This window comes from Parasteatoda tepidariorum, chromosome 7, assembly GCF_982258835.1.
Source record: "Parasteatoda tepidariorum strain Cologne lab strain chromosome 7, Ptep-v5.0, whole genome shotgun sequence".
Taxonomy (NCBI): domain Eukaryota; kingdom Metazoa; phylum Arthropoda; class Arachnida; order Araneae; family Theridiidae; genus Parasteatoda; species Parasteatoda tepidariorum.
The window spans coordinates 16,560,820-16,573,909 of record NC_141761.1 but is presented as its reverse complement, the minus strand read 5'-3'; the positions used below and the strand labels follow the sequence as shown (position 1 = coordinate 16,573,909).

The window sequence follows — 13,090 nt, the reverse complement described above, 5'->3', positions numbered from 1 at the left end:
CTTAATTTTTCACCATCACTATACTTGATAGGAACAATTTTTCAATTCAATTTTTAAAACAAAGAGTCGTTCTTTTATCAACTAGAATTAGACCATGCACGGAGGGTAGAACATTTTAGAAAGACAAGAACAGATGTGTATGAGGGAGCAACTGGCAAGGAGAACTTCTCCTTTCTTTTATATATTGGTCCATTAGTATATGCATTAATATATGTAGATTTATAGATGGCTCTTTTTAATTCAGATCTTACTATTCACGAATAATATAAAAAAAGGAAGAAAAAACTTGTCCTCTTTTTCCCCCCAGTTAGATTGAATTTCAGCACCTTATTTGCAATTTTAATGTTGTATGATTATAACCTCAATTTTCCTCCTTAACTCTTTCATTCCGGTAGGGTCTGAGATTTTGAGTTCCCCTGTTACGGCAGTTTTCAGAAGGAAGGTATTTCACTTGAACTCGACCACGGTTCCCACCCAGTGAGATAAGTAAAAGGGGTGTAAATGATTCTCCTTTCTCTTCATTGAAACTCAGTCAAGTGGGGGGAAAATGCATGCAGCAACAAATTGTTGGATAAGTTTAAAACACCCCATTTACCAAAACGTTAGTTCAGCACTTTTTTGGCGACGAATAACTAGAAATGTAAAAGTTTCCTTCCTTCTTTTTTTGTTTTCTTTTTACATCTTTTCTATTGTTTTTTTTTTACTTGATTTTTCTACAAAATCATGAAATGTAAAAAGTTTAGATAAAAATTGCTCTTCAATAAATTTTTTATTACATTGCATTATTTCAAATAATTCTTGAATAATTAATTTAGCATTAGATAATATGTATACCATACCTCACAAATTTCTCTGTTTTACCACTTCCGACATCGAATCTCGAGACTTCTTTACTCAAATTTTATTTAACTTAAAAATAATTTGAATAATCTATTATTTTTTATTAAATGGAGATTTTTTATTAAATAGTTTTTTAACAGTATACTGCATTAAATTTTTCAGAATCTTAAAGATTAAGATTGAGCAAAATTTTATAATTTAAAGATTAATATTTTGCAGAATCGGAACGATTTAGTTATCTTAGTTTTATAAATGACGATACCCATGGCTCGAAATGATCAGTTGAACAGTCCCTAAAAAATACTAGATTTTATTTTTTAACCGTTTGACAAAGATGAGACACCGGTGTTCCTTTTATATATACTTTTTCTTGCACTCAAATTACCATCTATAACTTATTTCAGTACTTTTTAATTCTAAAAAACAGTATGATAGTTTCTAAAAAACTCTGTTAGATTATCAGAATTATATTTATACTAAAATATGAAATATGAATATAATAATTTGAACAAAAATTTTATTTTCATACATGTAAAAAAGTTATCCGAAATTGATTTTCAAAATTAAAGAAATTGTAAAAATTGAAAATTAAAGAAAATTGTTTCTTTTAGATCAAAATAAGTGTGTGTGAAAATAAAGGCAAACTTTAAAAAAATATATATATAATGTTTGGAAGTGATCTGTGTTTGGAAGATTTTATCTAACTCAGAAAGAGATACGGGTGTTTCATGCTCTATTTCATAACCATAAATTATTAAAATGCTAAATATAATATTTTTCACTTATTTTCAACCAAATTGTCTTAGTGTAAACACATTTTATACTATTTGAGTAATACTTTTTGATCCCCATAATTAGATTCAGAGAGAGTAATAGAAAGGCATAATAGTTAAAGGTATAAGTTTCAATCTTTCTCTTTACTGATCTATGAAGGCCATATATTCCAAATTATCTTTTCCTTTCTGACAACAATATTTTGAAAAATATTTATTTTCATTCTGAGGAATCACCTGTGTATTGAATTTTTCATAGAAATCAATAGTTATATGAAATAATATGCATATTCTAAGTGGACCTCTTAAGACAAAAATATTATTTCTTTTCATTAAATAGAATCATCACTCAAAATTATTAAATTTTGAGTGATAATATTTAGCGCAGCATTTTATTGCAGAGCACATCTTATATTGTTCAATAAATTAGTAATAAAACTGAATGATATCAAGACCTGCGTTTTCATCTTTAAGAACTAAGCCTTTACATAACATGCTCGCTATCTTGTAGGCAAGAACATTCGGATAGTGTCATCGGCTTCATTAACTTTAAATTAAATTATAACAAAAACTATTCCCGCATCTGGTGGCCACAAGTTATCACATTTTATTTGTGTGTATTATTATAGATATATGGTTAGTTTATGATTGAAGAATCAGAAAGATGGATTAGTCTGTTTAGTATCTTTTTCTTTTCAGTGAAAAGAAATCTGTGAAAAAATAGAATACTATCATCTTAGCTAATTTGTATATAATTATCAGACATAATTTACTTTTAACGGTATAAGTGTAATAAGCAATTTGTTGACATTAATATTTGATAATGGAGAATTTCAAAGTTGTTAGAATTCCTTAAATTCATTTTTTAATGAAAATAAAAGAATTTTCTTTTGTAGTTTGAAAGTATATTATTTTGTCTAAGTTTTAAAATACAAGTCTAGTTACAGATTCTTTTTTTTTCTCCCAATAACCACTTTTGACGTCGAATCGGAATTTGTTTGCGTAAACGTTCAACAATAAATTAAAGAATGTGGTTAGTTCTTCATGGTTAAATGAAGCCCAACTGTTATTTTTCTAAGAAAATGTTTCTTGCTGGTTGCAATCCTTTTCAGCAAAAATGGCCAAAGTAAAATAAATTTTAGCTTTTACTATCTTATGTCAAGAAGTGTTTTGTATAGTATATTATTATATTCTCATCACGCAGCAGGTATTCGTCTTACACGCCTCAACACAGTACCCTTTCCAACCGTCATTCACAACACACATCGGGAATTCTCAACATTCGTCAATCATTCACAACACACATCGGGAATTCTTTCCCTTTTGTATAGCGATTGACACCACTATATTCTTCGATCAAGGTGTGCTGGCCTCCTTCTCCGACAAAAAATAAATAAATGAAGCGGAAACTGTATGTGAATCCTTCTTGCTTGTATATTTTTAGAAACATTTCGCCCTAGATAATTTTTAAAAAAAATAATTGCTGTCGTAATTTTACAAATGTTATTAATTTATCTATTTAATTATCTTTTTCTTATTTATTTCTTACGTTAGAATGCTTTAATAAGTCACATAGGTGCTAAGCATTGTTTATTGTTGCAAAAACAAAAGTTTATATAAAAAAGAACTAAAGTAATTCAGTTGTTTTTAAATTTTCTCTATAGAAAAAAAGTATAAACGATGAAGAAATTAATACAATTAAAGATACTATCTGATTAATTTTAATATTTTGGAAGGCTTTTTCTAAATTTTAAAATTATTTTTTATTACACTCAGTTTTTTAAAAAATTAAATAAATGAATAAAGTAAACAGCACATTGGAGCAGGAAGCGGGAAGGTGATAATATCCATTCCGTTATATTAACATTTTAAATAAAACCTGTTGATACTTGAGTTTTTTTAAAAGTAAAATGTTTCATTTATGTTCTTTTTTTCAATATTAACGTGAATAATTTTAATAAATAGAAATAGTAGTATGTTGCATGGTTAATAGCATTAAAATAACTTAAATCTTGAAAGAAAATAATAATAATAAATAAACACACTGAATAATTTTTTTTAAAATTTAATTAATGAGGTAAAAACATTTCTAATTTCTTAAAACAAAATAAGAAGAGATACATGCAATGTCAGAAAAATCAGTGCAAGATTAAATTTGCTACAACCGCAAAGAAACATCAAGTTAAGCCATATTTTCTATTCAACTCTAGCCAAAGTATTGTGCGATTCAAAATTTGATTGACGCAAAATGAAATTCATTTATACGTTGCAAAAAAAAATTACAAATTTTTTATAGAAATATATCACTTTTTAGTCTTAGACTTACTTTGAATAATTATTGCTAAATTATTTGAAACGTGTACCATTGTTTTTTTTCGCAATAAAATTTAAAGCATAATATTTACTTCACTGATAATTTGAATATAAATTATTATATTATACTCGATATGATTGTTTTAATGCAGACATGTTTGTATATAATAATATTTTTTTTTTTTATATTTTGCTATATTGGAGACAATAGTTACAGACAGAAATCATACGTTTTGGGGCGAAAAAAAAATAAGGCACAAATCGTTAGTCTAGAAAACTTCTAGAAGTTTTTATTTTATACTTTGGTTGATTCCAGGCGAAAATCGTTTAATATTTGAACGCGTAGTTAGTGATTCTAATCAATGACATAGCAAGGTTTTTGATTTTCATTCACAGATAAGTAGCGTCTTAGGTACAAATTGTGGATTTTTATTAGATAGCTCAGTTCTTGTAAGTATTGCGGCAAAACTTTTCGTGAACATTGCATACAAATTCAAGAAAATTCAGTTGGGAGCAAAAAATAATACACTGAACTCAGCAACCACCAAAAAATAAAATTATTGGTAGAACAAACTGGAGGATATTTGGGGAAATGATAAAGCGTCTATTGGTGATGAAGGAAAATGCCCAAATATCATTTTAATTACTCACAAAAGGTAGATAAGGACAGAATAAGATAGATAGAGGAAGCTACGAATAAGAAAGGGATGAAAAGGTTTCTTTCCTAGTTTTTCAGGAATACGAACTTATAGAATGCATGGTGTCATAAAATTATCCCCGCTCGTTCTTCCAAGCTAACAGTAAATACTTTTATACGTCGTCTAGAACAATCAAACTTTCAAAATATTTTTGAAATAAAAACGATTTTTTAGAAATTTTATCCATTCCTCATATAAGAAGAAAAATTATTGCACTTTCTCCTAAATTAGAACACATAGAAAAACGGCAGACCACATTCATTCATAACGAAAATTACTAGACTTAGTCCCCCTCGTTTCCTCCCTCGTGAAACAGTTGATTTTTATTTATTTTTTAATTTAAGCATTACAAAGAGGTTATTCAAAAGAAAATAAAAGGATAATTATGACTGACTAGGACTAAAGTCTTTTTCAAATTGTATTCAAATGATTAATTTATTGACAAAATTTGAAATTTATTAAAATTGCTAAAATCAAAACAGAACAAAAAACTTAGGTAACTGTTTCCAATTGCGTTATTAGAAAAAAAAGAAAATTTAAAAAGGAGAAAAAAAAGCTGAAAAGACAGCAAAACAACTATTGTTTTCTTTTTAAGAATTTTCTTTAAGAAAAAAAAAGAAGATTTGATTACATAAAATATGATAGAGTTTTCTTATGTCTGTCTTATGTCATCAGATTTCGAATAAATTGTTTTGAATTAATTTCAATTGAATGGTACCATTGAAATAAATTTATTTTATGAATATTCTTACATTTATTTAATGGTTGATTTTGTGAAATGATTTAAAATTTAAATATCACTATACAATATAATTTCTTATATCATTGAAATCTTTAAAATTTTAAATTATAATTTCTGCGCAATTAGATTTTTTTGAACAAGTATTTTAAATTCCTTAAAAGTTCTGTTTTCAAAATCTTTATTAAATATTCTAAATATTGTTAAATCTGTTTTAAGATTGGCTGCCAGCAAAAAAAAAAAAAAAAAAAAAAAAAAAAAAAAAAAAAAGTGCCCACAATATTTAAAATCTTTTAATTTTTAAGTATTAGTTTTTAGACATTAAATTTCATTATTTCTAATAAAAATCACATTTCTTATTTTGAAAAAAAAAAATTTAAGAAGAGAGAAAAATAACTAAGTAGAGGAAGTTTATTTCTTATAATTTTCTGTTTCTACTTTGCATTAGTAACAATATATGTCTCTGCTTAATTATTTACTTACTTAATTATATTTTTTTTTATGTGTGGATAAAAATTTTTTCTATTTTTTTCCTTAAATCTATGGGAAACACCCTAAACTAGGGTACGTAGTCGATCAGAGAAGGTATATATGAAATTGAAAATGCGTGAAAAATTTGCACTTAATAAATTGAAGTATATATTATTTTCCCCTAATTAAAACAATTAAAATTTAATTAACTCATGTTATTGTTTAAAGAGAGAGAGACTAACAGTTGAATTATTAGACATTATTTACTAAAAGAAACTAATTAAATACAATAGAAAAAGTGTAATAGAAAAAAGACTAGATATCTTTAATTTTATCACCATAGAAAAACCAACAGTACTTAGTTAATATTATATTTATAAATCTGATGAAAATTGCACGACCTTTTGGTGTGACAATGTTTGAATATGAATTTCTCTAACTTTTTTCCCTCCAATATCAGTTTTATCTATATCTTTTTCTTAAGGTGTTCCGTGTTTTTTCCTTATTTTTTACGATGATCGCTAATCTCTCTCTCCCAGAAAAAAAAAATATAGTATAATTTTTTCTTGAATTTAAAAAAAAAACAACAGAAAATGAACTGGTTGAATTTTGTGTATTTTTCTTTGGTGACGTTTACTGTGTGCAATACCTTACAATGCCTTTCCGCAGCTATTGTAATTCCACGAGTAACAATGAAGAAGGAATAGACAAGTATTGAAAGAATTTCTGCCTCTGGTAACTGTGGGTTAGTAGGATAGTTTAGATGCCCTGTGGTGAAGAGGAGTCAAAAAGCTTTGTGAAATTTCTCTATGTAAAGCAAATAGTGGACAACCGTATTGTGTAAATCATTACTCAGAATACTTACAAACATTAGTCTTTCCCTTGCCGCGAAAAAAAAAAAAAGAGAAGAAATATTCCTAAGGGAGTACTACCACAGTAATGTAAATTTGAAATAGAACACTGAATGATTTTTATGAAAAAAAAAATGATTACGCATAATTAAGAAAAAGAAAAAAAAAGAAAATATTTATTATTTAAAGTTAGTAAAATATTAACACTAATCATTAGCATTTTGAATAACATTAAAACGAATTGATATCAATGAGGTTGAGAATCAATGAGAAATTAAAGTAGTATTTTGATCGATAAAAACTTGATTTTTGTATGACAAATGAAAGGCTTTCAAACATTTTCGAAAATTTGTTAGGTCGTCTATTTCTAAACATTTTCTGAACAAAAATAAACGAAAAAGATATTGAAAAAAGTAGAAATACTGAAAATTCTTTAGAATAAATTCGTATCTTGAATACATTCGTACATTGAAATAAATTTGTAGACATTAATGTATTGTATTTTCAATATTTTTATGCACCATAAAATATTAAAAGATAATGTCTAAGTTTCTTTATTCTCGATCAATATCGAGTAACATAACGACGCATATCATAATGAAAAATATAAGTTTTAATGTTGTTATACATTTTTAAATTTAAAAAAGTAACTAAAACAAGAAATCAGTCCTTTTTCAATTTCAATCCTTTTTTTTTTCATTTATCGATTTATGCGGCGTATTATTATTTAACAATAAAGCATTGATCTTTATCATTCGAAGACTATTCGAAAGTTTTATGTAAGTGTTCCTGAGGTTTCCTTGTGTACCTGCTCAAAAGCACATTAATTCGTATATGTACGTATAAAACACTACATTTCCTCTGTGTACTAGATATATTGTTTTGAAAAAAAATTCCGCGAAAAACTATGTAATTAAAATTTGATTCCACTTTTTAATAAGAAAAATTAAGTATAAGGTAATTGCTCAAGCATCATAACCTCCAAAGACTTGAGAATAAGAATTGTATTAGGTAATTAAGTTGAAATATCAAACAAATTTCTGTATGCGCTAATTACAAAACGCTTTTTTTTTCTATTACAAAAGTGTTTTTTTTTCCTTCTTTCTTTTATTTATTCATTTTTATTTATTCATTTTTTTTAACCACGGATGTATTTTAACAAGTGTAAAATAAATGTTGATCAATGTTTGACAGAATTAATTGAACAACTTTCTTATTCCTATGAATAGCGAATATTTAATGTGGTTAGAGTGAAGTACAGTTTCGTCAGTTTAGGCTATTTTGTCAGTAAACTCGACATGGAAATCCAATATGGCAACAGTTTATTTTACGTTTCAGTTAAAAGAAAAAATTTTAAATTCATATATACTTATATTTAGCACGATTTTAACAAGTCAAATTGCCACAAATGAACATAGCCGTTGATTAAATGGTTCTTTTTTTTTTTTTTTGCTTCAAAAATAAAATTTCATAATGTGATATGAAAAAAATTATAATTTCGTTTTGAAATTTATAGTGTTAATGCAAAGAAAAATTATTAAACCAAAGAAATTAATATATGTTCCATAATTATTCGAAGTTTGCTTAACGGTTGCACTATGACAAACTCTTGTGGCTAAGAGAAGAGAATTATTAAAGTATAGCAGCTCTTAGGAATTCCCGCGAAGAATAAAAAAACGCTATGTTTTAGTTATAATTGTAATTTGACACAATTATAAATTCTTATTGATTAAATAATTGTAAATACTTTAACATCAATTCTGAAAAACATTTATTTATTTATTTATTTTTTATAAAAAAGGGCTGTGAAACATTTCGTTATAGCACAGGATACGTCCATTTGTTGATTTAAAACAGTGTCTTTCCGTGAAGTTTGCATTAGAAGATAAAATTTGGTGTTTGGCGCTTTCTCTAAGAGCCATGCCTGCAATTTTTAAAGTTAAGAATAGCAACCTTAGGAGAAAACTTTTCAACAATGCATAGGGAGGGAACTAATTGATGTTAACTGACAATCCTATTTTCTCCCCTCCCCCAATGAACCCCAACAACCGCGAAGCTACCTTCCCCACCTTATATACCTGGAGAGTCACGAAACAACACCTATCCGGAGTTTGCATGTAGATGTTTTTTCGTGACGCTTCGGAAATAAGGGGTTAATGTGTGACAGACTCAGAAAATGAGAAATAGAGGAATGATATTTCACTGGACAATGGACTATATTAATAATTTTTTTAGCCCTAACATATTTAAGACTTTAATTGTGTTTAATTTCTCTTATCTTTATTTTTTAGTGCTGGTATTCTCTTAAGTTATCCTGGAAAACGCAAGATTCCTCTTGAATATGTCATTGTTAAGGTAAAGTTATTTCATACAATAGCTTTAATTAATGTATTTGAGATAAAGAATCCTAAGAAGCGGTTGCGGAAATATTTATTTGATAATGTAAAAATTTTAGTTTTTCTCATTCATGTCTTGTGAGTCTTTAGAATTTGTGCATATATTTCAGTGCTTGATACATGACGACTTTTTCCCTCTTTATAATTTGGAAAGTAAAATAAAGTTTTAACATTTTTAAGTAATATTGCTGTGCTTAAAGGTTTTTTTTTTTAATAAAAAATTTGCTTTGGTTTATACATTTTAAATATCTGTTAGAATAGGGGTGCACAACCTTTTTAAGTGAAGGGCCACTTGCACAGCAGGTTGGCTAACGAAGGGCCGCACATGTATTAATAACAAATGAAGTAATGTTTATTTAAACATTAGCGTTCTATTTTTTTATCAATAAACTTAGTAATATAAATAACTTAGTAGTGTTCCATTATTAGAATTCATTCAAAACTTAAAAAAAACTTGCTATTTTTATCATATGAACAATAGATTTATCAAAATAAATAAACATTGAAGAAAAGAAATATTTTTTTTATCATATCATGCAATACAAAAACTCATTTTAGAATTAAATTCTAATAAATAAAAAAACTCCAATGCCCACAGAATGAAAGTAGGAAAACGTTTAGTCGTAATTAAGTAATATAAATTCAAATTAAATATTTTAATTGAAGAAAATCTATAGGTTTTAAACAAAAGCTTAAAATAAGAACAAAACTGCGATAGTTCAAAATAAAATTCAATGTTTGTTTTGTAATGTACTTTATTATTTTATTTTATTAATTATTATATTTTTTATATCGTAAACATTTTCCTTTTTTTTATCGAAAAAGATCACTTAAGCAACAAAAAATTGAAATCTAAACTACTAACAGTGAGCAGTTTAAAAATTCACGTTTTCTGCCATTTTATGAATTTCTCAAGTTGCAATAACATTGCATTTAATTTAGGAAGGGATGTAACGAGTATTTGGCCCTTCTGGGAAATATTCAGTTGGTTGAATGATCAGTCAAATATTCGGCAGAATATTTTTTAGAAATGTATTTTTCTAAGTTTTTTTATTTTTGAATTTTTAGTGATATTACTTTTTTTTAAAAAAAAAATTATAATCAGGCAATACAATTTTGTCATTTTTTCGATACTTTGAGAATTGAGAACGATTTTTTCCCATTTTTTGCTGTTTTTATTATAACCCAGCATTTTAACAGAACGTCTCATACTATTAATTTATTATCACTCTTTCCATGTACTGTAATATAAATAACCAGTAACATAGAAAAGTGTGATTTTTAGTATTAAAGTTTTGTTTCAGGAACTAAGAAAAATTTATTTTTTCTGTTTTCCTTTTTTCAGGCATTTTTATTATGACTCAGCATTTTTTTTAAAAATAAAGTTACAAATAAAAAAAAATTTTTATCAATTTTTTTTCTTCTAAAATTATGGCAATGAGAAAAATTGAAATTGAGATTTTCGGCATAAGATTTTCATTTAAAAAAATTAAGAACGTTTTTTCTATCTTTTTATTTTCTTTAAATAAAAATAAAACTTTTTTTAGACCTTTTCATTTTAACACAGTAATTTTTAATAGCATTTCTGTTGACTTAATTATTTTTTCTTCGCTTTTTCTGGTAATTGAAAAACTGAGATGTTCTTCTTTAAAAAATTTTTTCAAAAACTAAGATTGATTTTTATGTTCTCTATTTCGCTTTTCGACATTTTCAAAACCGTTCTTGATTGGTCTTTTTTTTAGAGTTAATTTATGAATGCGTTTTTCCAGGAAATATTATTCTGAGCATTGAAATTTTAGTTTCAGTGTTGCTATGCTGCTAAAAGATCTTGCTATTTGGCCCCAAGTGTACGTCAGTACGTTTATTCGATTTTTTTTCTTCTTTTTTTTGCCGAATATTTGGTTTTTGATCAACTCACAATTCATTACCACATTCAAACAAATCATATTCGTTGCGGAAATAAAAACGAAGGAAAAATAACTAGGACTTACGATAAAACTGTACCGAAATATCGTATCAAAAAGTGATTATTTAATTGCGCGATTAACAATCACGTGTCGTAATAACATCATAGTTAAATAACGGGATCGTCAAAATCATGTGGAAAAGTATAGGAATAATTGGGAAAAAATATATTTATGCTGAACTCAGCATGAATAAAGCGTGTCAAATGCATGATTTAAAATTTGCATGTCATAATAGAATAATTGGAATTTTTTATAATACGTGGGAACGCATAGGGAAAACTGCCGAGAAAAATTGTTGAAAAAAAAGAAAATTGCAAAAAAAAGATAAAAAATCACTTAGATTTAAGATGAAATCGTCACAAATAAAGTGCGCAATAAGTGATTACTTAAATTTGCGATCTGAAATTCGCGTCGTAATAAAAATTCGGGATTTTCGAAATCACATAGAAAAGCGGAAATAACTGTTTAAAGAAATCATTTATATTTACGATGAAATCGACTTAAAGAAAGCATGTTAAACTTACATTTACTAAGGAATCTGTTAAAATTGATTGTGTCAAAACGTGATGACTTAAAAGTGCGATTAAAAATTGCCATTTTTTAAATTTTTTTATTGTGTTTAGAAGCTTTTGGGGGCCACACTTCAGTAATCGAAGGGCCACGTTTTGCCCACGGGCCGCAGGTTGTGCACCCCTATGTTAGAAGAAAAATAACTTTTTACCTCAGATTATTTTCCCCTTTAAAATAATTTTATTTATTCTTTTATTTTTCTACTAGAGTAGAAATATTCCTAAAAGTTTTATAATAAAATTTAAATAAAGTGTATTTTTATGCCGCGATGCTAACTGGACATATTTTAGAGAAAAATTCTCAGATCTATCTTCCACCCTTTGTGGGAAGGAGAACAATATTCAACTTTATAGGCAACAAGTAACACAAGTTATGGCCCCAGATATCTGACCCTGGGGGGTGGGAAAGTGGAATATAGGAACTAGCTGTTTTTGAAAATCATTGTGAAGAAGGAAAAAAATTAAGATTGCTGTCCATACACTTTTACTCTTCCTAATCATAAGTTTTCACATTTGTGTTATTCATCCATAAACATTGAATATTATTACACTAATAATTTAACTTAAAATGTGTGATGGGTATTATAACCATTCTGCATATAAGTATTTCAACCTGCAGTTTTCTCCTCAAATCAGTTGTTCCATGTTAGGGTAATTAGAGAGAAACATTCCTATTTAACTGAACTGGGATTTTGTTTTATCCAGCCGACATTTCCCTCTTAACAGACTGGATAGTTGGGAGTAATTGCTAAGATTACTGGACTTGGTTTTAAAAAGCTTGGAAGTTAACCTCACTGAGATCTTGGATTTAGAAATTCTTAGATCTTTTTAGCTGATGGATCTTGAGCAAAAGGAAGATCACTGACCTTGAGGTTGGGTGACAAGGAAAAAAAAAACTTAACTTTGAAAAGTTAAAATTGGAGTTGTCACTGCTGAGGAAAGATGTTAAAGGAAGTGTGAGGTTAAGCAAATGTGTTAGATTTTCTGTGTTTTTAGAAATAATTAAATTTCACTTTTTTTCGAAATAAATGATTGAATTTTACTTTTTTTAGAAATAAATCGTTGGATTTCGCTTCAACATTATTAAAATGTGTCACATTTTTCTTCTTCTCTTAAATATCCATCAAAGGAGAACAAAATTTCTCTCTGATGTCGTTTTAAAGAAAAAATACCTTTTTTTTTTTTAATCTCCCTACGTTAATTTAAATCTTGATTGATAATTAGTTCGTAAACACTATGAAAATAATAACTTCTGATTTTTTAATAAAATATGCGTTTTAATAAAGAGGTTTCCTCTCTTAATGTTAAAATTTCATAACATTTCTATGCATTTTTGGTTGTTTTCTATGCGAAAACCAGAGTTTTTCCATTTAATAGTTTAGGCAACCATTTAATATCTATTTATAGTTATTAAGTTTGCAATATAATTTCCTAAAATATTTAATATAATAAATCAATTTATTATTTATTTAT

The 13,090-nt window shown here is 26.9% G+C and overlaps 1 protein-coding gene across 9 annotated transcripts in view; it reads left to right on the top strand.

Moving 5' to 3' along the window:
* LOC147806917 (nuclear cap-binding protein subunit 1-like) overlaps window positions 1–13,090 on the top strand; it is a 56,631-nt gene that overhangs the window by 21,144 nt on the left and 22,397 nt on the right. For all 9 annotated transcript variants that reach the window (XR_015435374.1, XR_015435375.1, XM_087167397.1 and 6 more), the window contains one exon: window positions 8,977–9,040. Coding sequence is in view for 7 of the 9 variants with exons in the window: in XM_087167401.1 (XP_087023527.1) it covers window positions 8,977–9,040 (64 nt within the window). In the remaining 2 variants the exon portion in view is untranslated. The remainder of the gene's footprint in view (window positions 1–8,976; window positions 9,041–13,090) is intronic.